The sequence below is a fragment of the Melozone crissalis genome, unplaced genomic scaffold, assembly GCF_028551555.1.
Source record: "Melozone crissalis strain CALT ecotype California unplaced genomic scaffold, PUWL_Pcris_2 ptg000007l_1, whole genome shotgun sequence".
In the NCBI taxonomy this organism is placed as follows: Eukaryota; Metazoa; Chordata; class Aves; order Passeriformes; family Passerellidae; genus Melozone; species Melozone crissalis.
Genome location: NW_026535785.1, coordinates 12,661,441 through 12,688,316, shown reverse-complemented (window position 1 = coordinate 12,688,316; position 26,876 = coordinate 12,661,441). Strand labels below are relative to the sequence as shown.

The window sequence follows — 26,876 nt, the reverse complement described above, 5'->3', positions numbered from 1 at the left end:
TTTGCGACTTCTGCTTTGTGCAGAGGACAATAAAACCTTCCCCAACATCAGCTAACCTCCTCGTGGCTGGGAGCGAAAGGCTTCGGGAATCCCGCTTTCTCTCTCGCACCCATTCACTTAAAAGTCAAAAAGCTGGCAATGCGTGCAGTACGGCGCGGGGCTGGTCCCGGCCCTCCCTTTACGTTTCTCCAGCAGCTGTTTTCCTTACGGAGGTAAACAGGACATTTTAAACACCGCTTCGCTGGGCACGGAGAAGAATACGCACAGTTTAATGTCTAACCTTTACTCATAAAGCCGTTACTAAATTTGGCCATTGTTTCTTCAAGCCCAAGCAAATTCTTAACCCCTATCTATCAAATCGGGTTTAATTCTCCCCTTCCTTCACCACCCTTACGCGCATTGGACAGAAGGAGCAAACAGACGGCGCTACTATTCCCAATCATAAAGGAACATTAATTTCGGGCTAACTGGCTAAAACACGAGTGAGCTCATTCCTCCCTTCCTCGGTCCGCCGATGCGCCACCGCACCCGAGCATCACCGCGAAACTTTCCTCCCTCCCCGCCTCAACGATGCCATCGGCTTCTTTCATCAATTATCGCGACACGTGTCGCCGGCGAGTCTCGGCCGGCACCGCGGTACCCACAGAGCCCCGGAGCGGGCGGCGGGCGGGCGGATGCCCCGCGCAGGGACACGCCGTCGGTTCCGGGGGGGTCTCCGCTACCACCGGCCCGTACCGGGGGGGGATTCGCAATCCCCGCCAAGCCGGGCCCCGGCCCTGATTGGCCGCGTCGCGGCGGCGGAGGCGGCGGCGGCTGCCCGGGGCCAGGCGGCGGCGGCGGGGGCCGGCGGAGGATGCCTTACCTTTCACCGAGCGGGGCTTGGCTTGCTTCCTCCTGGACATGTCCGGGCGCCGTGACTCGTCCTCCTCCTCCTCGTCTTCCTCCTGTCCCTTCCTTCTCTTCCTCTCCCTGCCTTCTCTCTCGCCCCCCCGCCCCCTGCACCTCCAAACTTTGCGAGGCGAAGCGGCAGCAGCGGGATCGATTATTTGATTTTCTCACTTCTTTCGCCTGTTGCAATGCGGCAAGTTCAACTCCTCTTTCCACCCCCTCGGGCACCTTCCCCCGGGGAAAAAAAAAAAATTGAAAAAAAAAAAGAAATAAAGAAAAAAAGAAGAAAAATCGCGGGCGCAACAGTTGCAATATTTTTTTCCTTCTTGGGTTTTTTTGTTTGTTTGTTTGGGTTTTTTGTTTTTTGGAGTTTTTTTGTTCCTTCCTTCCCTCCCCCCCCCTTGGATGTGCAAATTCTACCGACGCAAAGCGAGCCCGGCCCGCGCCCCCACCCGCCTTTTTGTTCTCTTTAAAGTTTGCAGGCGCCCTGCGGCTCAGTCCGGCTCGCACTTTCGGAATAATAAATTTTTTTAAAGGAGAAAAAAAAAAAAAAAGAAAGAAAAAAAAAAAGCAGCAGAGCCCTGTGCGGGGTCCCTGGCTATGGGGTGGGGGAGGGCGCGCGGCGAGAACTCAGTGTCTAAACCCACGAGGAGCTCCGGCCCCGGCAATCCGGGGCGCTCCGGGGGTGCGACCTTGTTGCGATTTTCCTAAATCCTCCCTCGGCCGCGCTCGGCCCCCTCCCTCCCTCTCTGCCCGCTCGCCCCCGACTGCCTCTCCCTTCCTCGCCCCCGCCGCTGACCGGGGAGGGCGACGAGTCCTTTTTTATGCTGGCGGCGGGGGCCGAGGGGCGGCCGCCCCGTGTCCCCGGCGCGGCGCGGCCGGCCGTGCGCGGCGCGGAGCTGGAGCTGGGCGGGCGGGCGGGTGGGATCCCCGCGGCCGGCCGCGCTCGCCGCCGCCTTCCCCTGCACGCACGCACTTCGCGGAACAAGGTAAGTGCTTCTTTGCATCGATGCCGGGGCCGCTAGCTGCCTCCATGGGTTATTCGCTGGAAGGTGGCACCGCTCCTGCCTTCATTGCTGCCGCTGCTGCCGCTGCTGCCCTGGGTTTTTATTTTCTTTAGCTCTCGCCAGCCTCCCTCTCTTTTCTTTGTCCTGGCTCCTTTTCCTCCTCCTGATCTTGCTGCTGGGGCTGCAGTGCAGACACACATAATAAAGCCAGGCTTGGCTGGAAATGTAGCTGAGTCCCAGCAGGAGGATGTGAGGAGTGGAGTCCCGGCGGGGGAGCGCTCTGATCCCGTAGGGAGCCCCGCGCAGCCTGCGCCGATCAGACGGAGAGAGAGCCAACAGCACCGAGCCATGGACGGCCCGGGAAATACAGCGGCCGCCCGCAAAACGCGGACCGCCGCCGCGGACCGGACTCGCGGCCGCGCGGAGCCGCCGCCCCCCCTCTCCCCCCGCCCCGTCGGGTCCGGCCCGGCCCGGCCCGGCCCGGCTCGGCTCGGCCGGCGCTGAGCCCGCGGCCCGGCCCGCAGAGCGCAGCCCCCGCACACGGGCCCGGCCCGGCCGCGCCGCCCTCGATCTGCACCGGGGCGGGGGCACTGAAATCCCCCCCGAGCGCGAAGGGCGCAGCGGCCGCGGGGAAAGTCGCGGGCGGTTTTTAACTAACACACACACACACACACACACACACACACACACACACACACACCCCTCCACTGCCTGTTTGTGCAGAGCTGGGAGGGAGAGTTACTTTACTCTGCCTCTCCTGAGGTGTTAAATTTAGCAGGACTGGAGTTGCCCACTGGGAAGGCAGCTTCTAGAAAAATCTGAACTTGTCATCTCACGGAGCGCTTGGTGCCAAGTTATGAATGAAATTACTCAAAATAAACACTCCATCAGTTTCCTCTCCCGCTTAGACAGGGTTTGTTCGTTTCACGGAGCCTTTACTGCTGTGGAAGAACGAGGTGCATCCAGCAGTTCATTCACTGTGCCCCGAGCAGCGAGTTCGGAATTGTTTCCAAGCATCCTCAGCCCGGCACGTGATGGCCCATGACGAGAGTCCAGCCGTGTATCTGGGCATCAAAAGGGAAGGTGTCCTGAACGAAAGGAATGGGTTTTTGCCAAGATCCTGTGCAAGTAGCCGTGTCAGAGGAAGTGCTGAAGCCAGGCCCCAGGGCAGTGGAGAGGACGCAGCGCTGTGCCCAGCCTGCGGGCTTGCATCAAACGGGGGTGCAGGGGCTGGGTATAGGCGCTGCTTTCTTGCTAGTGAGCTCCATCTGGAAAATATCTTCCTTTTTTTCTTTTTCCCCACACCAAAAGAAACCCAAGCAACTCAGGAATGAGTTTGTCATTTAATCAGGTGAGTTGAGTATAGAACTGTAAAAATTTTCCTTAGTGCAGCAGCACATTTGAACAGATGTTTAGTGCTGATTTTCTGTTTTCTTAAGGTTTGACAGAAACTATTGGGTTTATTAATGTCACATTAAAGGTTTACAGTTCCCTCCTACTGTGTGATTCCAGATTGCCACCACCACAGACTGGACATACAGTAAAAAATGTTTCCTGTAATGCCCCTATAATCAAGGTATACTTCCTCCACCCCACTGCACTAAGTAGCAAATTGGGGGTTCAAAAAAGCATCCTGGAACAAGGATGGATTGCTAAAGAGCCCATGGCCCCAATTCTGATTCCAATAAAAATGGGGATAACTCTAGTTGACACAGATTCACCACTATAAAAACCAATGTGGTAGCAGTTTCTGTAAAGAAATAAGGAAAGTTGACAAGGAGAAAAAAATGCTGTGATATGTATATGGTGAAAAACGCAGAATCCTGGTAAATTTGGTCAGCGTGACCCTCGATTCATATCCATTCAGCATCAGAGTTGGATCAGGAACTGAATTACTTCTGTATCCTTGTCTTATTGGAGAGGCTTAATCCCCAGGCTATCAACTTGTTTCTGTTCTCTCACTGGCCCAATGAATATTTAATTATTCTTACAAAGCAGAACAGCTTCAGCAGGACAGATTCTCATCCCAGAATGTGCTGGCGGTTGGGCACTCTCAGAGGAGTTCAGAGACCCAAATTCAAATCCCCATGCAATCAAGCAAAGAGGGGATTTCAATCTTAGTTTTACACATTCCACTTGGCAAGTAATTCCCAAGCCCCATTGCCACCCCAAGCCCCTTTGCCATCCAGCCCTCTATTCCCACATTTTCTACATTTTTTAAAACAACTTTAAATCACACAATTAAAATGAAACAACTTTTCTCCATTTTTTAAATTCATCAGGAAATCTATAAATTTTCGTTTTAATTTTTTTATTACCTTTTCTGTTGCCAGAGAGCCAGTGAGAAGGTTATTTGCAAGGCCCTACCCAGTTCAGAGCAAGGTGTGGAGCCCTGGTCTGAGCATCCCCAGCCCCTCCCATGAAAGTAGTTCAAGTTCACTCCTATAGTTGTTGCTAAAAACAGCAGCTTAAAACACCCTTAAAACCAGTGCCTTCCATGGTGGCATCTGTTGAGAAATACCCAGTTTTTAGCCAGTGATAAAGGAAGCAGGAAGGTAGATTTGACTTTAAATGTAGCACACACACATATAATTATTAATTCATCCCTCTCTATTATCTTCAAACCCAGCAATACACAGATTTCCTCCAGGCCCTGCTCTGTAAGTACATCTCTGCTCCACAGAGTTTTCCAACATGTGCCTAAATGCTTTGCTGCTCTATTGTCACAACACATCACTTGTGCATCTCCTCCAGATACATGTACATGGAGTTTATGTGGTCCCACAGCCCCTCTTGAGCAAAGAAACTCCCATAACCCTGCTGGGCCTCCCAGAGAAATGCAGAGTTCACCCATCCAGGGTCTCTTCCCAACACCAGAACTTAAACTCATATTGTCATTAAAATAGATACATTCCAAGAGCACTAATAACAAGGGAAGACTTCACAGGCTTTATTAAAATATTTAAGGCAAGTGACACCAGCCTGTGTGCTAATTTAATAAAAATACATTTAATAATTTAATTTAATTATGGTAATTTAAGAATGCAATAAAAATATATTTTGAATCTCTTATCAATCTTGTTCCCTCACAGATGCTTTTTCTTTTTATTCTGGGGAATTTTAATAAAAGCACAAAGCTGAGACTGCCAGAGTGCAGAGCTGCTCTCTCCGGGAGAGAACCAAGAGCCCTCCCGCAGCTCCGAATGACGTCCATGTCTCATCAGGTCGCTGGGACAATTTGGATGCCGGATTCTCTGCTTGTAACCCCTTTTGGGAATGTCATTGTTCTATATTATGCATGACACAGATCCTATACTATACACAAGGCAGCTGCTGGTGAGAGGGAACTAGTCCTGAGATGCAGAGGAGCCCCCCGAGCTCAGCATGGCTTGTCTGAAAACAGGATTTGCTGGTGGAGGCATCCGCCACCTCCTCCATCAGATCGGCCATCCGAGCCCCATGAGGCTGCCAGGGAGGCTCCGAGCCCTGATCTGGGGGGTCATGGTGGTCCCTGCCCTGCACTCACTGCCACGCTGCTCCTCAAAGACACCAGGGCTGGTTTCAATGCGCTCCTTTTCTGGGGAACCATACACTTGCTTTTCACGCCAGCTAACTCAAGATGTTGATTTCATTTTGCTTTGCTCTCTTCTGCCACGTGCATGCCCAGTGAACACCATTTTTAAAGTCTGACGACTTTCAGGAAGATGCTATCCATAACAATAGTGACATCTGAGATAGTCCTACTCTGGCAGCCCTATAGGAAACTGATTGGGCTTTCTCTGGAAAATGCAGGCAGGACTACCAGCCTCTCTACAGTTATAGATTTATTTGCATTCAGTACTTAGAGCAAACCCCTATACATTTCTAAATATAGAGAATTATTTTGAAAGTGTTTCAGTATCAGTTTGCAATTACAAGTTATATAAAAATGACACAGTTGTGTAAAGACAAAAATACAATCTTCATTAAAGGGATGTTCAACAATAACTATGGGAGTTAAGCACCCAGCGAATCAGGCCTACTTTGAGAAAGCCAGCCTCAGTAAGGATTTAAACTTTGCAAAGTCAAAAAGAGGAGTATCTTCAACACATAAAAAGACTAAGAGGGTGATCACCCATTAGCAGGCAGCAGAGGGAAGATCACCATAATTGTATAGCAGCCAGTAAGAGTCAACCTATAATAAACAATATATTATATGAATAGACCTAATTAAGAGATGCTGCATAATATCTAAAAAATGTGGCAAAGGCTCGCATCCCAGAGAAAGCCATACTGCACAATCTGATCAGAAGGTGCAGCTAAAAAGACCAGGCAAAATGGGAACTGAGCAGTGCCAAGACCTGGTATCCAAGGCACTTGTACCCTCACGAGCCCTGAGCACAGCAGGAGCTGCCGTGGCTGAGGTTTGACCGAGGTGAGCGAACACCTGAGCTCTCTGGATGTGCAAAGGAATACAGGCACATGCAGGAAACTATTAAAGGACTAGATTATTCCTTAAAAGAGATAATGTTTTCAAAGCACACAGCACAATGCAATCATTCAGCAAAGAGTCAAATGTCACAGTGGATACAGCTGCAAGACAGTGTCTCTCTTTATTTACAGTAAAATATGTCAAATAGGGAACACAAAGGCAGCGTCGGGATAAACACGGGGCTGGAGCACACAAAGGCAGGCAGCATCCACAGCTCATCAGACAACCTGAATAAAAGCCCCGACTACAATACCAGCCCAGTTTCTATGGTGCTCTTGAGTTAAAGCCTCCAAACACTTTACATAAATAAATAACTGGCATCCCACATTTTAGATTTAAGCAAGGACTGACATAGCCTTATATTTGGGCTACAGAGCAGCAGAGGGAGGATGTGCACGGAAAGGAGAGGTGTCTGCAGGCAGGGCACCTGAGTATAACTTTGGGAAGTTATAGTGAAAAGGGATTGAGATGTTATCAAGGGCATTGAAAATGGAAGGGGAAATTTCACTGTGAAATACATTTTGGTAGGAACAGGATTAGGAACTTGTTTCATGTGCACATACCATGTGTACCAATATTAGTATTCATACATCTCTAATAAGCACAGCAATTTCAAACTCTTTTTCACTTGTGTATGGCTCTTACTTCCATAATTTTTTTTTCTTTTAGTTAAAGAAGTTACAATAGTCTGAAATCAAGATAGAGTAAGTGGTGCAGTTAGTGACATTTTTTAAAAAATACTATTGTACACTGGAGCTGAATTTAGCTCAAATATCACAAAATACCCATCTGTAGATGAATCATATATTCACCCCTCTCCATAGTTACAGTAAAAGTCATTACTGATAATAGTGCTAAAGACACAGATCCATGCAATGCCCTACAAATACAAGCAGGTATTCCATAGTTGACCAAGCAAAGTTTTTATTCATTTTGGCCTCTGTTCCAATTAGGTGAGGGAGTCAGGCAGAGGATCTGAACTTCCTGACAAAAACACCTTTAGCACAAAGGATATTCCAGGCTCTGGATCTGCCTTTTGAATATTTCTGTAATGAAAACTTAGTGATAATGTTACTTACTAACTTATGATGTTTAGTATAAGAAAGTATAAAGTTTCCATATTTTTATCACAGCTCAGAGAAAAGTCTCTCTCTGTGAGCCACATATTCTGTGTTCTTTTCATTTCTGTTGGCCGTGGGTCTGAGCTGCTGCTCAAAGGACATAAAGAATTAAAAATACATTAAATACATTATTCATTTGAATTAGTTAAAAGTGGGTGAAGCCCTGGTGTAGGAAGGTGAGCTGGCCAGTGGAGGTATGCTACAGGTTCTCCAGCTGCTGGCTCCAGCACGGCCCCTGTCCCTCACCCTCTCCTTGATGTCAGCTCAGCTCTGCAAGCTCCGACAAGGCATTTCTGCAATGAGGATGGGTCACTGCATCTCTTTCCCCGTGAGAGTAGTTCACTGTGCCCACTGAGACCCTTTCTTCCCAGGGTTGCGATCAAAGAGCTCATTCACTTTACCGGGCTTTGTTACTCGGGTGGAAGCTCCCCTTGTACTCGACAGGCATCTTCACTGCTCTCTGGCCAGCAGCGGTGGCAAAAGCCACGATATAGGGTTTATAATTTTATTCACATCTTCGCCAGCATTGCTGACTGGGATAATGTTGAGATACGGGGAACGAAAGTAGTTGGAATGACAAAGCTGGAGGAGAGGAGAGGCACAGCAAGGGCAGCACCAGGAGCTCAGCAAGGGGCTCCAGGAGCTCCAGGGCAAAGCTCGGCAGCAGCCTTCAAAGCTGTTCCTTCCCCACCAGTACAAAGCCTTTTAAGTGCACTCTTTAAGTTGAATGCCGTGTACTTTTACATAACTGAAGGAGAACAAATACCCCATTAGCAGATAATTAGCACTTGGACTCTGAATACTTGTTTAAAGTATTATGGATCGACCTCCAGCATTAGGAGTGATTCATGTCCCCCATACATTCAGGCATCCTTGTTTCTTTTTATGATTATAAATTTCTGTGCCATGTATCTGTGTAATGTTTATGAGATGTTCAGAATTACACTCCAGAGACAGAAGATTTCTCTACCCAGAGAAAATTTTAGCAATATTAATAGCTAATAGTGGGCACATCACTTTTCCTTCCACCCTACAGTCAAAAAGTCCCATTCACATTAGTCCGGGATCATGTCTCGAGGTGGATGGTGGATTTTCTCAGCCATTAAGCCCGGTCCCAGCAGGGGTTAGGAAGTGTTGTGAGGCCTTGGGGCAAACTCACTCCAGGAACTGGACCTGGCGGCACCCACACCATGGAAACTCTCAAAATGTGGCATCAAAGGCTGACAAGCACAACCAGCAGTCTGGACCGGCTCCTATCGAGTGTCACAGAGCAACCTGTCGCCATGGTCTGGACTCTTAGAAGCATTTTACATGGGTGGGCACAGCTCGTCTAAAAATTCATACGTTTCCAAAGGCTTCCACTCCACTGGTATTTTTGCAATAAAATAACAGGGAGAAGTGATCTCTCCCCATCTCTGTTTCCTTGTAAGTATGTATACAATGGTCCTTGGGCACATTTCCAATCCTAACAGCGTTACCCAGCTATCTACTACTGCTGCTGTGTCTTTAAAAAGTGTGCATCAAGTAAAGATGCTTTGCAACAAAACCTTCTCACCCTCCCGATTGTCTCTGCCATGAAAACCACCACAGGCCGCTTTGGCAAGCAGTGGTACAAAACCAGTGCTCACAACTGCAGTACAACGTGTCCCAGCTCAGCCTGTCCCTGCCTGACATCCCTGCCCCAGGAGATGCTGCCTCTCCACTCTCAGAGCTGCTCATGGGTCCAGAAAAGCAAAGTCCAAACAGCGGCTTCACATTAAACCAAGCAGCTTGAGGACAGGCAGCTGAACTGCTGCTGTCACCTCCTCTTCCAGCTCCTTCCCACTGAACCGAAGAAAAGAAAACTGAAACACAAATCAAGACCCATTCTACAAAATTAATAGTTTCCACTTGGTTCTTTTCTGTGCCTGCTTTCATTCTGTAATTACGCAAAAAGACACAACGTACTGCATGGTGCTATTGATTAGCAAACCCCACAGCTGCACTGGCAGACCCGCAGGCAGTTTTGAAAGAGGCATTTTAAAGAAAGTTTGTTCCTTAATACCAAGATATTGTTGGTCCCCCTTCTGATTTGGTGTGATAACGTGGATGAGCTTGGGGTGGGGAGCAGGTGGCAGTGTGAGAACATGAAGTTTTTATTCCTGTAAAAAACTTCACAAGAAAGTTATCTCTTCACTATTGAATAGGAAATTATTGAATAGAAAATTATCTCATTGCTATTGAATTATGATGCCAAAAACCCAGGGAAAAGATCTCATTTTCTATTAAATTCAGTAAGATTTGTCAAGTAGTTTCTATAGAATGTGCATAGGTTTCTTCAGACTTCTCTCAGTTTCATCTCTCCAGAGGGTTTTGGAAGGGTCAGAGAATATTTCCCTGTTATCAGGCAAATTGATGTTCTGTTTAAATCCTGCAATTGGCAGTGTTTATTTTTCTCTTATTAGGACTCCTTTTGTAGATAGAAAGGAATAAGTCTTATCAGGCATAAGACTTACAGCCAGCTGGGCAAAATAGGAGGGGCCATAGGGTATAAAGAGAACTGGATTTGTTTACATTTATTTTTATGGTTGTATTTTTAAATCCTAATGCCCATTTTAATATGCATCAGTGCAAATTCTTAAAATACTTATAACAATATCAACTTTAAAAATTTGCCCTGCTGTTTATTTGGTTATCTTGCTACATATCTCAATACTTTTGTTGTGTCCTCCAATCAGGCACCGAATGCCCAGGGTCCCGGTGTGTGGAATTTCCCAGAAGCGGGCACAACCATCCACGAGGCAGCAGATGAAAAACTCCTGCTCCAGAAGCTTGCACGCTTCTCTGGGCAACCACACTGCTGTCTGGGTGATCAGGGGATTTCCCAGGTTGGCACTGCCATGAGGGCCCAGCTGGAAGGGCACGGCACGGCTTGGCTCGGCTCGGCTCGGCACGGCACGGAGCACCGGGGCAGTTCGAACATCGCAGCCGCCGGGCACGGCGGGCACTGCGGGGCCGGCTCTGGCGGCCACAGTGGCGGCTGCAGGGCTGAGTGTTCCTGCCCGCAGATCCCGGGGGAATGTGATCCCAAAGTGATGGCCATTCCCGGGAGCCATCGCCACTCGGGGCACGACAGACTGTCAGGTCCTGACATGTCTTCTCGAGAGAAAAAGCACGGCTCCGTGCGGCCGCGCCGTGGGAAAGGAGCCCGCTGCAGCATGCGGGAGCCCGCAGCTCTGGTGCCGTGCCCAGCCTCGGGCGAGCGGCTCGGAGGGGCTCCCGGCGGCACAGCCGGGGCGCGGGGCCACGCTGGGAGCAGCTGGACGGGCCACGAATTCCTGCCGGCGGCCGGCCCGGCGGGGCATAGCAACGGGAGCCGGGGGAGGAACGGGAAGCAGCGGGAGCTGTGAGAAAGCGAGCGGAGCCGCGGGGCCAGGCGGGGGCCGGAGCGGGGGCGCGGAGGAGGAGGAGGAGGCGGCAGGGGCGGCTCGGGCCCTCCCGCCGGGCACGGCTCCTCTCCGAACGCCCCCCAAAGCCGCCGGTTTGCGGCCGCTCCCGTTCGTGCCAGCGTGCCCCGGGCTCGGCCCCCAGAGGGACCGCGACGCGCACGGCACTGCCGGCAGCCCCGCAGCGGGGCACTGCTGCCTCCCCGCGCTGCCAGCCGGGGCACACAGCGAGTGCCCCCTCCGGCACTGCTGCCCGCCGCTCACTGCGCCTCTCACTGCCTCGGCCGAGGCTGCGGAACGGCATCGCTCCCCGGCCGCGGGCGGATTTTGAAGTGCCGTGGCCCCGGGGTGGCTCCGGCGCTCGGTGCAGCCGTGGCTGCTCCGCACAGGGTCCCGAGGGGAACCGGCCTCGCCGGGGGCTGCCATTGCGCAGCCACTGGATTTCATGTCACAAAGGATGTTTTACTGCACGGATTTGTTCTTCTGCATGAGGAAAACGTTAATCAAAATGCAGAGGAGACACAATAGTTGTACAGATACATTAAATATCTAGTTACTACGCAATAAATAATTAATAAAGTTAATCAATTTCACCATACTCTGGTCAAGTAATACCCTTACAAGCAATCAATAGCAATAAGACATAACATTTGTATGAGCCTTCTCTTTGCTGTGTGATCATTAATAACCGACAGCTGAGCAGTCCTGATACCGCAGGCCAGCTAAAACTTCAGGAAGTTTCGATTACATCAATGATTCTGCTTTTAGTTTGTGAAATGCTCCGGAGGTGTCCGGCATATCTAACAGGCATGTAGGCTGGGGTTTCCCAATGAATTTAGGGAAGCTAAATGCCAAGCTTCTCTTCACTTCCAGTGGAAATAAATTCCCAGCAAGTAAATTCAGGCCTTTTCAAAATCTTAGCCTTCATATTTTGAAAGTTACACATTGACAGTGCCAGGTTTTTACCACTTTCCTAATTTTAGCTGCAAACAGGGAACAGGGCCCTCTCCTATGTAAGGAAGGGGAGGGGGGGAAAGACAACCTGCAGAAAATTGCTTATTTGTACAAAGTTTACACAAGTTTGTATATAAAGTTTAGAAAACCATCACAATTTCTCTTTTGGCATTTGCAGCCATCTGCACCTGGCAGAGCTCTCAGCTGGAGGCTACCGCAGGGCTGAGTCATTTCAGAAGGCAGCAACAACTGGCCTGATTTCCTCAGGAGTTAAAATAGTTCCCAACACACAGTACTTTGTTTCTTGTCCAGCAATTTGGAGAGGGAGGTTTGTCCTCCACAGGATGAGACATGGTGTGGGGGGCTGGTGCTCCTTCCAGGCCACTTGCCTCATTGTCCTGGGTGGCCACATGCATGCAGGGGCTGGAGCCAGTCCCTTGGAGGAAACCACGTCAGCTGCTGGCTCAGGCACTGCCATGGCAGGAGGAAAAAGACAGCTTGTATCTCCAGGGGTCAGTGGCACCAGCACTGAGACGGGTCCTGCCTGTGGGTCCTCATGCCCCTGCTCTGCCCTGGCAGTTCTGTATGTTCAGGTGCACCTTGTCCAGCACCACCACACGGCTCCTGTCACAGTCAGGGTGGCATTGGGACAGGGGGTGCTCCCAGGCACTCTCTGCAGCTCCTCCAGTTCCTGGGAGCTACTAACATCAGTGTCAACAAGGAAGTTTGCCTCTTCAGGGTATTTTTAGCAGCATCCTGCCCCATGACCAAAGGATAAAGGCAGGATGAGAACAGGTCACTGAGACACAGTGACACTTGGTAATGAACCAAGGCTTGCCAAGTGTCAGAGCTAACTGTGGCCTAGACTGCTCCTACAGTCCAGCCACTGCCCTGCTTCCAGCCCATCCTTCCCCTCTGCAGTGAGCTCCAGCAGCGTGTGAGGCCCCCAGTGCAGCTGTACCCCATCAGCCCATCCAGGCTGCAGTGCTGAGCTCACAGGGTGCAGATGGCCACCCCAGCACTGAGCACTGGGGCCAGGCTGGGACCGCCAAACTAAAGAGCCACAGGAGGAAGAACAGAAGAGCTTTGTAGAAATATGTATTTTTACATCAGAGTCCTTTGTATGTACAAAAAAACCCCACCCTGCTGTGTTAGGAGAAAAAAAGTCCTGTGGGCATTTCAGACCAACCTATTTTATTAATGCAAACTGCCAGATTCAACATGAGCCAGCCTGAAAAACAAGAGGCTGAGGAGGAGGAATGTATCCATGGTAAGCACTCGGCAGGCCCGTCACTCACATCACTCCTAGCTGGGAATCAGAAATAGAGGCAGGCAACTGATAGTGATGCAAAACAAAGATCTCTGTAATTTGGAGTGGGTTTTGCCAACTCTGCCTGGGGCTGTACTGTACCTGCCTTTTCCTTACTGCCACATGACCTGAGCATTCATGGACAAAACAGTAACAGCAAACATGTTTTGGATGTGGAAAATATTTGTGCCAAGTGCTGCCTGCATTTGCACACCTGAGCATGCAGACTCAGAGCACAGCTGCATGGGGCCATGGATGGGGCTGGCTGGACCTGTCTGCAGCACTGTGGGCTTTACACAGCCACTTGTTAACTGCTCTGTGTGGCATCGGTGTGAAATATTCATTTAGGAGTCCAGTGTGCAATTTCAGGAGATTTCAAATGATTTAAGAATAACTGCATATCAGAAAATGTCTATAAAATGAACTCTCAAGAAAAGATGTGAAAAATTTAAACCCCAAGTCATTAAATATTCACGGTGATATATTTGCTCAGCTCTAATCAGCATCTGAAGAAGGCTGATAAATGCTGCTTATGAGCAGTTCAAATAGCAGGATGGGTTAAAGCAAAAAAGAATGTTAAATCCCAGGATATTAGCAGTCAGTAGAGGGAATTACTTGTGCAACAACAGGATAAATAACAGGCTAGGAAAAAAGATAAATACAATGGGCTCATTCTGATGGCTATCTCTGGAGGTGCAGACACCAATCTCCAGGCAGAGCCAGAACTCCAGGTGCTCTCTCCAGGGACACACTGCAAGGAGCACCCATCTGCTCTCACAGGGCCTTCTCTTCCACCACCCACCTGAAGAAACAGGGTACCTTTGATTTCACTGCCTCTCTAATGGTGTCAGAAGTTGGTAGAGATATGCATACACAAAAGAAGGCTGCAGAGTCCTGCTTCACTATGAAACCACTCCAAAAATCCTTCTCACTATTTTTGTGAGCAGAAAATGTGTCTGTGAAGGCAGGGCACAGAGGACCAGAGCAATACTGGCAGAGACAGGAGCTGGAGCAGAGATAGAAATTAGGCTCTGGAGTCAACAGAAGTGTGGCTGGGTTTTTGGTGAGTATTTTATGGCCTTGGGGCAGTGCCCCTCTGGCTCTGTGTCCACAAGAAGTGAGAAGTGCAGTTACCTCTGAGAACTGCACATTTGACCATATGCCATGAGGAAAACAATGCTCTTGAATCACTCTGCCTCAGTTTCACCAGGAGCAAACCAAGCCAATAACTGCTATGTCTCTCTGGGGAATGCTCCATGATTTAGGCTGTATTTGGGTCATAAGAGACTTCAAAGGTCCTTTGAGCAAAAGCATTAAAGTGCTGCAAAATATGACAGGCACTGGTAGACAGCGGCCTGGCAGTAAGGCATTCCTGAGCTACAAAATTCTAATCTTGCCTCCGCAGATGATTCTATCAGCCCTGCAATCACTTTTGCAGCTCTTCCTTGAACTCTTCCTTGCTCTAGGTATTTTTTTGTACAAAATGGGATGCCCAGACCCATCATGCTCTGACCCTGCTGAGACCCTGACACACCTGGGGGGTCGCAGGGGGGTGTGATCCCCAGCCCCACTGGAACCCCTTTCTCCCTGTGCCTGTGGGCTGTAACGATGAGCTGGGTATTCCTCAGGAGCCCAAGACTTCACATGAGGAAGAGAAAAATCTAAATACTATGGAGGACGTTTAGCCACTGTCAGAAGACAAGCCATGGAAAGAGCTGGCAAAGAGTGTTACTAAATATTTTAAGATCAAATAAACCTGACATCTTAGAGAGCTCTGGTCCATTATTTTGTTCAAATTATATGCACATCTTCTAATGAATACCTCTGCAACCATAAACACAAAACATAAGAGGGACAGAGAAAGAAAAATCTTGCTGAACAAGGGAGTTACAATACTGTTGGAATGCAGGAGTCTGTGATCTGCGTTATTTCTTTGCTTAAGGCCACCTAGCAACAGCACATAGGTTAATCCTCCACAGACTGAACAGACAGCATCAGCCAACAGGAAAACAAAACATCTCTGCTAGAAAAAAAATCAGAACAAGGATTACCCTTTTGCAAGAGGGTTGTAGAAACAGAGAGCAACAAATAAGAAAGAGGTATACATGATACTCCTGCAAAAGGAAGATTTCCCTGTAAATAGAGTTATTGTCCACCTTGTTATTAAAAATACAAAAAGAGCTTTACAACATTTACAGAAAACCTCTGTGGGAGCTGCGGGAGCCTTGCTCCACAGGGAGCTGGGAAGATGAGCTGTGGTCAAGGCTGGTTGCCATCTTAGAGAGCGCTTTTAAATGATAAATAGAGTGTCCTCTAAAACAAAAAATAAACCTCTGGAGCCATAACCCTTCTGCCAGGGGCTAGCAGCACCTTCAAGGGCAGGTTCAGATCTCTACAAGCATTTCTTGGATGTTAAGACATACCATCACTTTCTTAAAGCCATTGTTCGCAGTGACTCAGCCCACTCTCTTTGCAGCTCTGCCAGGCTCCCCCACACCAGGACATTCTGCTAAAGGGGCCTGGGAATACAGAATTAACTCACCAGGAGACTCCCACTGTGCCAGGGCTGCTCCACACAGCTGCTGTGCCCTAGAGAAGACAGCCTGCAGGGCTCGCTGGCCCCAACACCTGCTGTGCCTGCAGAGCCTGTGCTTCACAGCACACAGGGTGGCCTTGGCAAAGCTGCAGCCCAGGAGCTGTGCTGTCCCCCTGACATTGCCATCCCTGCCACTCCCCTGAAGGAGAGCCACCAGGGATGGGATTTTGGAGGAAAACAAGGTGGGAGGCCACCACTGCTTGCCAGCCTCCTGCAGTGTTCTGCCTGTGTGCCCCAGCCCGCCTCCCTCTGTTTCCCCAAGCTGAGTGTCACTTGCTGCTCACCAGAGCCAGCACAGCCGCCACTGTCCCCAAGGCTGCTTCTGACCCAGCCTTTCCAAGGGGTCTGTGCAGCACAGCACACCCTCCTGTGCTCGCTGAGGAATGGCAGCCAACGTGGTGCCACATGAACCTGCGTGTCTGGGATGTGATTTATGGAGGGTTTATTGTTGCTCCTTTTCTGCTGTTCACCAACAGATGGTAGCAGCACTGCTGCTGTCATGCCAGGCCCGAAGCTGCTCGCAGCAGGCGATGACTTCTGCTCTGAAACTTTTCCTACTTGATGAAAAGTCATGCTTGCCCATCTCCTTGCCCCTCACTAGCTGCATCTGCAGCGCAAGTTCAGAGAGCACATTATCTCTCAGCACATCATGTTCTCAATTCAAAGCTCTAGGGAGGGACATGGCCAGTTGTTGGGGTTGAATCTCTGTTCACTGAGGCTGGTAAGTCAAAACATGCTTGAGTACACCAGTAATGCCTGGGCTGAATGCCTCAAACCTCCTGTTCTGTGTGGGGCTGCAGCAGTGCATCCTACCTGGCTCTGCCCACAACATGCAGTTCCCAAATTGTGACTAACACTCAGCTCAAAGATGGGCATCTGCAAGACCCAAATTAATTAATTCGTATATTATTTACAAATTTAATTCTTAGGCATTACTAGATAATATTCCAAGCATTTTGTGCCACTGGTTGCACTGGCCATTTGCACAGTCTGAGCCACTCACTGCCTCTGCTGGGCGAGCACCAAAGCCAGTGGAAACTTTGGCTAAGCAGGGTCTAGTTAAGATGGAGCTAACTACAGAGCTCGGGAGTTGGTCTGCAGTGAAACTGCTCCACAGAAGAAAAACAAACTAACAAACAACAACTCTGCTCCAGAGGCTTCCCCTAATTCTGTAAAGTGCTTTGAGGCTTGTGAGCAGCTCTGAATAATCAATAATACCATTAACAAAAAGGTGGCCGAATGGCAGCTACCTCTGATTAAAACAGAGCCCTCGGTGTATTGCAGCAAACAGCCATGTAGCCATTTCTCTGATCAGGAGCAGGTCTTTCCTAGTGTCATATAATTCATGTTAAAATCGCAGCAATAAGGCAGACTGCCTTGCAGCTGTTCACAAGTCTTTGGAGGCTGCCATTATACTTCACCTTTTTAATGCTTTATGTATTACAGTTTTATTTTCACCTAAGGCTGTGATCCTAAGCTTCCTCACAGCCTTATCTACAACTCATATTTCAAAGCCTAATTTTCCTGCCCCCAAACGTAGAATAAAATAGCTTGCAAAAAGGGCTGCAAGGAAGCTGCAAGTTCTGCGGTTTTACAGCCCTTCTCCATCAGATCTGTATAGGTACTATTCCTCATGGAGCCAAAAACTTCCCAGAGAAGTACTGTAGCTAGAAGATATTTCTTGACCTGATGTACACTCTGTCCACCCCAGCTGGTGGAGAGATTATGAAATTTTAATTGGACTGAGAGCAAGATATCACTATAATTGGAGCCCAAGTGCCTGCACGAGCCTGAGCTCTAGGAGTTGCTGGAAGTCCTCGACAGACGCCAGCGGCCCCAGTGCCTGAACATGCCTGTGCCCTGCACAGAGACTGGTTCCCTTCCAGAAATAAAGGGTTTTGCAAAGGAAGAATGCCCAGGTTTCCTATCCAGGTTTCCACCTCCTCTGTGGTGACACTCACAGCAGCACAAAAAAACATGAGAAGATCCCGGCTCATACTATCACAATCTCTTGGGAACATATGTTCCTTGTCACAAAAATGCCTCTCTGCTGCAGTGCTGGCAGTGGACTCTCACTGCAGTGAGCTGGGATCTCCTTCTCCAGTGCCTGGCTGGCTGGACAAGCCTACTGCAGCTGTATGAGCACAGTGGTCCCATAGCAGGCACAGCTTGCCCTGCAGCACAGCATCTCAGATCGATGCACTCACTGGTTTTGTACCCCCTGATGAGATATAAACCAAGGACTGACTTCCACCACCTCCAAAAGGTAGTCAGGGCCATTGGTTGGAAAAGCAGGCATGCTGGAGGAATGCAAATGATGGGATTATTTACTATTCACATAGGTGCTCAGCCCTTAGCATGTTGCCTGGCTCCATGTAATCATAAAAATCACTCAGCTGAGTCAGTGATCTAAGTGTAGGCCCTCAGCCCAGGGACTCATGTTATCCCAGAAGGTCTGTGTTTAAACATTCATGCCTGGATGACACTTGCTCTCACATACAATTTTTAAACCTTTGCCAGACATGATGAGAGATCATCCTGCATATGTCATATATAAAATAAGATCTTGGTTTTCCTTGGAAGCCCACGCTGAAAAATCTTCAGGAAAACAGAGTGCCTGAATGCTTTGCAGAGGTTGTCTTAAAGGTCATTGCAAGCATGTTGCATAACATGCTCTTTTGCCTAGGGAAGTAGAAATCCGAGCTTTGAGGCAGCCAAATGCTCCCCCTTCCTAATAGGCATCTGCCAATAGAGCAGCCTGCCATGCTCCCCACTCTGGCCATCCCCACTGCTCCCCAGTCTGGCCATCCCTGCTGGGAGGGGCTTATCCCACTGCTGCTGCTCTGGGAATCTCCACTCCTGACACCAGCACTAAGGAGGTGGCTCTTGTTGAAACACCATCACTTTATGGTGCAGCTCAGCAAAAACTTTGGCTTCTTTTCTACCTATGATGCCATAAAACCTCTGTGGGTAAACAGCCCCATGTCAGGGCAAGGAACTGGCTTTGCCAAGTGATCTCGTTGGCAATGGTCTTTGTTTAGTCCAGTGTGAGACACAGGAGACCAGAAACACCTTGTCTCCTTGTGGTTGTGATAGGCCCTGCTCACATGGCTGTCTGGTGTGTGCTCTTTGAGGGACAGGTGCTGCCACAAAAAGGCTCTGACACTACTGACGGGCTGTGCAGGTCATTCATTGTCCTAAGAAAATACAACAATGAACTGGAGAAGCAGAAGGACAATTTAAAGCTTTTGTGTTGTGCAAAAGTGTTCTAGGGGACACCTGAGCACACTTCCTGTTGTTTTGAAACCACTGGACAAGTTCCTGGCCCCAGCTAAAGGAAATAGCACAAGTGGGCTCCATTCAGGCTTCACTCAGGTCTCTGGCACCAGCAACAGAGTGTGCTTGGGGACTAAGGATGAAATTTAATTTTGCTTATTTGCCTGATCTCCTTTAGCATCAGGATTGCTAAAAAGAAAAAAAATAAAAAAAGAAAGAGGCACTTGAAGAATGGACTCGTGTATAGCATATATATGTTTGCCTCATATATAGCATTCATTGAAGCACACCTGGGAACAGATGTATGACCATAAGGGATGGATGACCCATCCTATTTAGTGTTGGCTTCCTCCTCACACTCTCACTTCCCTGTGGTCCATATCTCCCATTACATCCCAGCAGAGCTGCAAACCTGCACCCCAGCACCAGGCACAGCTAGGCCATGCTCTGCCCGCTGCCCCCAGCCAGCTCCAGCCCACCTGTGTGGCAACCACAAAAGGAAAGCAAACAAGATAACCAAAAGAAAATGCTTCGCATTTTAGTTGCAGTTTTCATCTGAACAAAGCATTTTACAAGCCATGCTGAATTCAATTAACAAAGCCTTAATTTCTTAATTCATTAAAAAACAGAGTGTGCATTATGATCTCATAATTGAAATCAAGTTACAAGACACCGACTGAATTCAATTTTTTCTCATTTTTGTGAGCAAATTAATGAAAAAGAGTATTAAAAACCCAAGTCTGTTTTGAGTGGGAAGGGAAAGAAATCCACTTCTTTGTTATAATGAGCTATCTATATTTCTGCTAAAACCTTCTGCAGTCATGACATCCAGCAGGCATACTCTGTGAATCTGAAGGCAGAATGAGGTCCCTGCCCTGGGAGCACAGTCCCTCATTTGGGAAGAAAGCGGCCTGGAAGCTCTGATCCGCAGCCAGCACTCATCCCGCGGAGTCGGGGTGGCCCCGGAACAGGCCTGCCCAAGCAACCAGGGACCAAAGGCAAACAGTACCAAGCCCCCAGTTAGCATAAATAATTGGCTTTTCAACATGAAGGCTCCCACAGTGACTTTCCCATCGAGGAACTACGTGCTACTAAGAGAATTAGAGGTTGAAGGTTCATTACTGGGACAAGTAGAGCACGAACTTTTGCAAAATGCCTCATCGATTAGCATCATCTCTTGACCTAAAAGAGAAATTCTAAAGGGAGCTCATAGAAAGTTGATTCCTGCTGGGGTTTATTACTATTAAGTATTATTACTATTACTTATTATTATTGATTTTGGCTCATTATTTTCCTTTATAAAAGGAAGAAAAAAAATAAGAGGAAAGAAAAATAAGTTCAATGGGCTTTTCATCAGTCTGGCTTCAGGAAGGCTACTCACATTACAAAGCAAAATACAGTTGCACATACAGATGCTATTAATACTTCCTTTCTAATTAAATTCCACAAGAAATTGTGCAGGATATTTTTGTCCCCATACTCATTCTAGTCCCATCATCTTTTGATTAACTATCCTCATGCACTAGGAATTAAGGTGTGACCTATAACTTTTTTTGAGAGAGATGTGCTGTTTTTAATATTAACAGCTCCATCTTTTCATTGTTCCTTGAGTAGGGTTGGGAGGAGAAATATAATTACACACAATGGGGGTATAATTCATACATTAGAAGTGACATTAAAATGATAGGTAGCAAAATATAACAATGTAACAGCTTGTCTGTCACTCTCATGCATTGCTGGCACCCTCCAACCCCATTACAAACACATCCCTGGAGGGAGACGGGAGTGAGATTAACTCCAGCAGAGACCTCCTGGTGCCCGGTGCCACGGGGCTCCAGGCAGGGATATCCAATTTAAACTCCTGGCAGGTCTCTGCTTCCTGCAGGTGCCACATCCTTGAGCTGCCTGCTGCCACTGCCCACACCACTGGCACCCGTGGGTGGCTCTCCCAGCGAGAAGCCACCCCAGCATTGCAGACTCCTGAAGCAGAATCCCAGCGCTTGCATGGGGAGATAACGTTATACACTTTGATGCACCCGGGGCATGGCAGGCCCTCCTAACTAGCACACTTAGGAGGAGAGCAGCTCTGCTGTCTGCAGCATTCCTGGAAAAACAAGCTGTCCCTGGCAGCGAGGCAGCCAAGCACCCATCAGTGGGGAGCACACCACAAGGACTGTTTGCACAGAGCCAGGCTGTGGGTACCAGCTGCCCACGAGGCAGGGGATGATGCCTGGGCTCACCTACAGTGACACGTCTGGCCTGGCACATCGTGTGAGCTTTGCTGCCTGCAGAACCTGCAGCCCAGTTTCACTTGCACTGCTTATACACGGCTGAAGAGAAACTGATGCAAACCCCAAGCATGTAAATCTGGGGAATTTTTTCCTGCTTAGCTGCAGGGTACTCCCTGTCAGCATAACCTAAATGCAGAACGCTGTTTGGAAACTGAATTTGGGCATCATCTGCTGAGCACACCAATGTCCAGCACCCTCCCCCTCCACATGGCTGCCAGGCACCCCTCTGGGGTCCCTGCACCACCTCGCAGGCAGATGGGCTCATGCTGATCTGCCCTAACGTGACCCATTTGGGCTGAAGAGAATGAGAAAACATCCATGAGGGTGGAACCAAGACCCCAGGGAAGGAGGGCACAGTCTCCCCAAAAGCACAGATGGCTCTGGAGGACGATGCTGTCCATGGACAGGGGAAGCTAGAGCTTAAATGGTCTCAGTGTATGCCTTCCTCAGGCCACAAAGAGATTTCTTCTGAGCTCGAGTGCTTTGGTTAATGATCACCATGCTTTATCTAGTTTGAAAATCAAATTAACTTAAGCATATACTCATATTTAAGTGTAACTGACTCCTTGGTTTATCCCCACAAAGAGTAATCTGCAATTACTCCTCTCTTGATAACCTTCCTGTGACACTGGGGCCATGCTGCCTCTCCCGCTTGAGCTTCACAGAGTCCCAGTCTTCATAATCCTCAAAGACAAATAGTAGATGTTGCTTCTGACAGCAATTAGCTAACCTTCAATTAAAATTTTTTCAGGTCCAGTTTTGAGACCTGATGGTCCTGATGAATTAAATACAAGTATAAAAATATTAGTGCTGTTACTGGGTGATTCTGAAAAGGTGCAGCTCCATGTGGAGAAAAATGTGAAAATCCAGAAATATTCAGCCTGAAACCTTATATCAGCAGTCAGCAAAAGCCTAGCAGCAGGAGCTGCACTGTACTCACAACATTCTAGGTAAAATATGCAAATTGTTCACTTTTGTCTGGATAGTGAAATGTGTATTTTAAGACCAACCTGTTTTGAAAAGCACCAGCCCTTCCTGCTCCCTGCTTTTTACACCCACAGGGCTCATTTAGACACCAGTTAACTAACTGGGAGGTCAGACTGTTGGGGCTCCTACTGCAGTGAGCAGATTTCCTGCCCTTCATCGCTCTGCAAATGTAACTGCAAGATTTTTGCCATGGTTGTATTTGTTTCAAGGAAAATGGGTGATGGGAGGTCTCCACAGCCAGAGTGCACGCCTTGCTCTCTCCAAGCCCTTCCCAGCCACTGCCCCACACCTCAGGCCTGCCAGTTCAGCCTATTTCTCCATGCACAGGAGTTGCTTTCATCCCCGCAACGTTTTTTTGGTTTTGCCTTTTTTCCCCCTTTTTCAATCGTTGAATATTTTAGTTCCATTCTTCATGAGTCTTCACCATATAAACATAAGGAATTAACTGGCACCAGAAGCAAGGTTTTGCTATGTTAATTACAGCAGCCCCAGTTCTTTTGGAGCAGTGTGGAGCAGCAGCCCCTGTGGAAAGCAGATCACCGACACGGTGCTGCGCTTTCTCAGGCTGCGGCACCAGGAGCCACCCCAAGGAATTAGGTTTTCTTGATGTCTAAAATTAGCTGGAGAAAATAGTACTTGCCATAGTGGCTATCCCAAATAAAAGCATCAGATGCTTCCTGTGGCAGATCTGTAATTTCGAGATCAAATGAACACAGTGTCTCTGTGTCACAACAGCCTGCCTGAAGAGTAGGACAAAGGTGACTGCTTCAGCATCCATCCCTCCACCTGGGGCCCCATCCCACATGAGGCACTGCTTCACTCTTGGCTTGTCCTCCCCAAAACAGGGAATGAGTCTTAGGTACACTCAGTATTAAATAAAATCACTTTCCAGGTCACCATGACTTTCATGTCAGCTGGTAAATTGTGGTTATAGAGGTAAGAGCAATCACTGATGTGTTGTTTCAGGCAGCACACACACAGAAACTGAAATGACCACACTGGATAAATGGGCTTCATGTTAATTTCTGGTAACCTTCAGAATAGTAAGACTGAAAAATAATGCACTCCTGGAAAATTTGGGACAGTTGGGATATGAGGTTAAATTCTGTGATTTATAGCCAGCTGCAGTTTTATGCAGTCTTTGAATTAGATTCTATTTTCCATGGGCTGCTGGTTCCTGCAGCCTGCATCCTTGTTGGCCAAAAACATAAAAGGAGGGTGGCTCTCATCTTGAACATTTCTGGGTGTGAGCTGGTTTTTAAGCAACAAAAATTAAAAATATTTGGGTATGCATTTATCCCACAGCATTAGTTCTTCTTTTTCCTCATACAGTTATACCCACCATTCTCTACAATTTCCCACTCCTGAATCCTGCAAACCCTAAGGTAAGACAATTTAATGGTATCCATAGGATGGATAGACCTTCAAAGTGCCATACCATCATCTGATCCCAGTGCCCCAGGAAGCCCTGCATGATGGGCAGCTGAGTATGATTGCACAGCATGGGGAGTAACAAACTACATCCAGCTTCAAAAAGCTATATTACATTAAAGGCTAAATCTGTCTGTTTGTCTTCCTAGTAATTATTCCAAGATATTACCATGAAACTCAGGAAAACAGGCAGCTAGAAATTCCTTGGTAAATTATATATATAACATTATCCTTTTAATAAACAAAATATTTATATAGTCAAGATATTTTTGAGCCTTTTGCTTCCATTCTCCATGAAGACTTTACCTGGATATGCACATTTTCACATTTTATTATTAACATAAGATTTAAGTGCATATCTAAGGGTTTAACAGTGCAACTGGAAAGCTCTCCATGGACCATGAGTCATTAGCTGCAGCTTACAGCAGATGAGCACTGAGCCTTTGGAGTAAAAACCAGGGGATTGTGCTTATTTGGGGTGGCTTGCAAGCGCTGGAGGGGAGCAGCGTTGCAGGGTGCAGGTCTAGTACATCAGCCCCAAGGGATCTGTGGTCAGGTGGTGTCCTGGGCACACAGAGTTGCTGCATCATCACCATGCTGGCACATCAACCCATAACTTTATTTATTAAATGACATATTCCTATTTTTTTCTCTTTTGCACATCCTAACATCCTCACTTGACATGGCTGTTCAATATACATGTCTCAGCAGAAAATAAAAGCTAGAAAAGAAGATACAGTATTCTTCCTTCAAGACAGCACAGGTGAACATTTACACTTATTCATTTGGGGCTTTTCTCCATCCCCCCACTCGCAGTCACCAGCCAGCGCTCCGGCACGGCCAGGCTGCTCGCCCAGGCGCTTGTGAGAGCCCTGCAGTGCACAGGTTTAAAGGCTGCTTTTGGAAACAGGCCCAGCAAGACTGGTCTGGGATTTCCTCAGTAGGGCCAGGCAAAGCTGCTGCAAACTACAGTAGCAGTAGGCTGAAGATCCTACACAGACAATTCAATTGATCAGGGTTTCTGTGCAGGAGGATGGTACTGGGACATGAAAAGCACAGGAACCAGAGGTAGATGCAGCTTTTTAGCCACATTCACTCCCTGTGGGGGAAACTGGATTCATTTCACCTCCAGCAGCTCTGGGAGGATGGCACCGATGGCATTAACACAGCCACAGACAAGATTGGATTTCCTTGGCCCCAGCAGTGCAGGGTGGCAGCAGCAAGTGCCCAGGGAGCAGCTGGGTGTGGGTCCAGGGCCAGCCACACTCTTGGTTCAGCTGCTGGTGTTTCCTTCAGCAGGACTGAGGTGACACCTTTGGAAAGGAGCTTGAAGGAGGTGAGAAAAACCCCAGACATAACCCCATCTCTGCTAAGCAATGCCAGTGGAGAAGTCAGCAGTGTGGTTCAGCCATCAGCAGCAGCAACTCCAGGCACCAGCACAAGTGGCCACCCACCATGAGCTGCAGAAAGTCCAGAAGAGTGAAAACCACAATGAAAACCATGAGCACATACAGTTTAAATGAGCCTGTGTTTTGTGGAGGGCCACTGCAAACGAGCTGAGCATCTGAAGGTCCCACAAGAGTCTAAGGCAGCTGCAGGCACATGGATTCTCTGACAATCAACAGTATTTTACCTTTTCTCTCATAATGACAAGATATTAACAGGAAAACCAAGATGATAGTCCTTACACTCTCCAAAGTGCATTTGCAACCTGATGGACAGGTAGCAGAGAGAGAGGACTCCCAGCGACCAAGTGCCAGCAGAGGAGGTGCCACAGCTGTCACTGCCAGCAATCCTGCTGCAGGAGGGGAGGCCATGCTCCCTCTTGCACCAGTATTTCTCACGGCACATCAGGTTGCTGTTGTTAGCAACCCAGTCCTGGGCCAGCACAGCCACAGAGCTACTGGGCACACCTTGCAGCTTCTTCTAGCAGTGACAGATCTGTTCCAAAAACACATTTCCTCTTTACAGACCTCTTAAGTGGTTCTGAATAATTATTCCCTGTGATGCTATTTCCCATAGTTTTAAGAGCCAGTGATATATTTTACTGCTGTCCATCTATTAGACTTTAATTTCCTCAGGAACACAAGCACTGAGAAAGGAGACGATGCAGGCTCCCTGTGGCCGGACATGAAGCATTGGCAATAAAAACTTGAAGCAAGTTTTCATTTTCTGCTTTCTTGAGCTAAGTTTCTGGAGAACTGACATCCATTTGTCAAAAGAGATTATTATGAAGCGATACCTATGAGCTTATAAGCGAAACCTATTGACTTACTGTCTCTGTGAAATTTCTTCTCAATTCTTTCCAACAGAGCTGAACACAAAGCTGGCCATGTCCCCAGGGAGCAATTCAAACAAACCTTTCAGGTAGTACCAATGCCCAACACACCTCCTTCCAGGACTGGCAAGACTTACAGAAACCCACTGTAAGAGCTGTACAAGTGCTGCTCTGGAGAGCTGTGAGGTGCACTTCCCTCTGATTTGGTGTGGCCAATGCTCTGGGGGCCATCACACAATGTCTGGGTGGTGGGTTCCCCAGGGCATGAGTTATGACTTTCACCCATGCAGGTGATACAAATAGCAAAACACTTTCTGCAACACTTCATCCTCTGAATTAAGAACAGAGCACGTAGCACATCCTGCAGCTGAAGGAGGCAATTACACAGCAGAGTGCAGGGCTGGCTCACAGCACACAGGTAAAGACACACACAGGTGTACTCCCCCCTTTTTCTGTTCTGCAGAACAGCTCAATGCCTTGGCAAAGGAACAGAAAGCTGAGAGTGGGGCAAACCTGAGCTTGCCACATGCCCCAGGCAGGCTGGGCTAATTTGGGTGGGCAATGCCCTGTGTGCTTTGCACGGGCAGTGTGGGCAGGCTGAGGTCCCTGGCAGGCCGTGGGAGGAGCCAGCCACCCGCACACGCAGAGCCTGTTTTATGGAAATTGCACTCTGTGATGGTACAAAGTCTCCTGACACAGGCACAGGAAAAGTTTTGGCTGTCTTTTTCTTTGTCATCTCTGCCTGCCGTTATCCCTACTTGCACTGGAATAAGGAGGTCAGCCAGACCCACACAATTAGAGGAAATTGTGTAAGGTTGACCTTGTACCCTGCCAGGTCCTTT

The 26,876-nt window shown here is 48.3% G+C and overlaps 1 protein-coding gene across 5 annotated transcripts in view; it reads right to left on the bottom strand.

Moving 5' to 3' along the window:
* Positions 1-26,876, bottom strand: part of ZNF423 (zinc finger protein 423) — a 281,707-nt gene that overhangs the window by 224,114 nt on the left and 30,717 nt on the right. Inside the window, exon 1 of one of the 5 annotated variants that reach the window (XM_054269387.1) lies at positions 863-1,259. The exons of the other annotated variants lie outside the window; for them this stretch is intronic. Within the exon in view, the coding sequence (XP_054125362.1) occupies positions 863-902 (40 nt within the window). The 5' untranslated portion in view covers positions 903-1,259. Of the gene's footprint in view, positions 1-862; positions 1,260-26,876 lie in introns of those variants that run through there. 5 annotated transcript variants of the gene reach the window in all.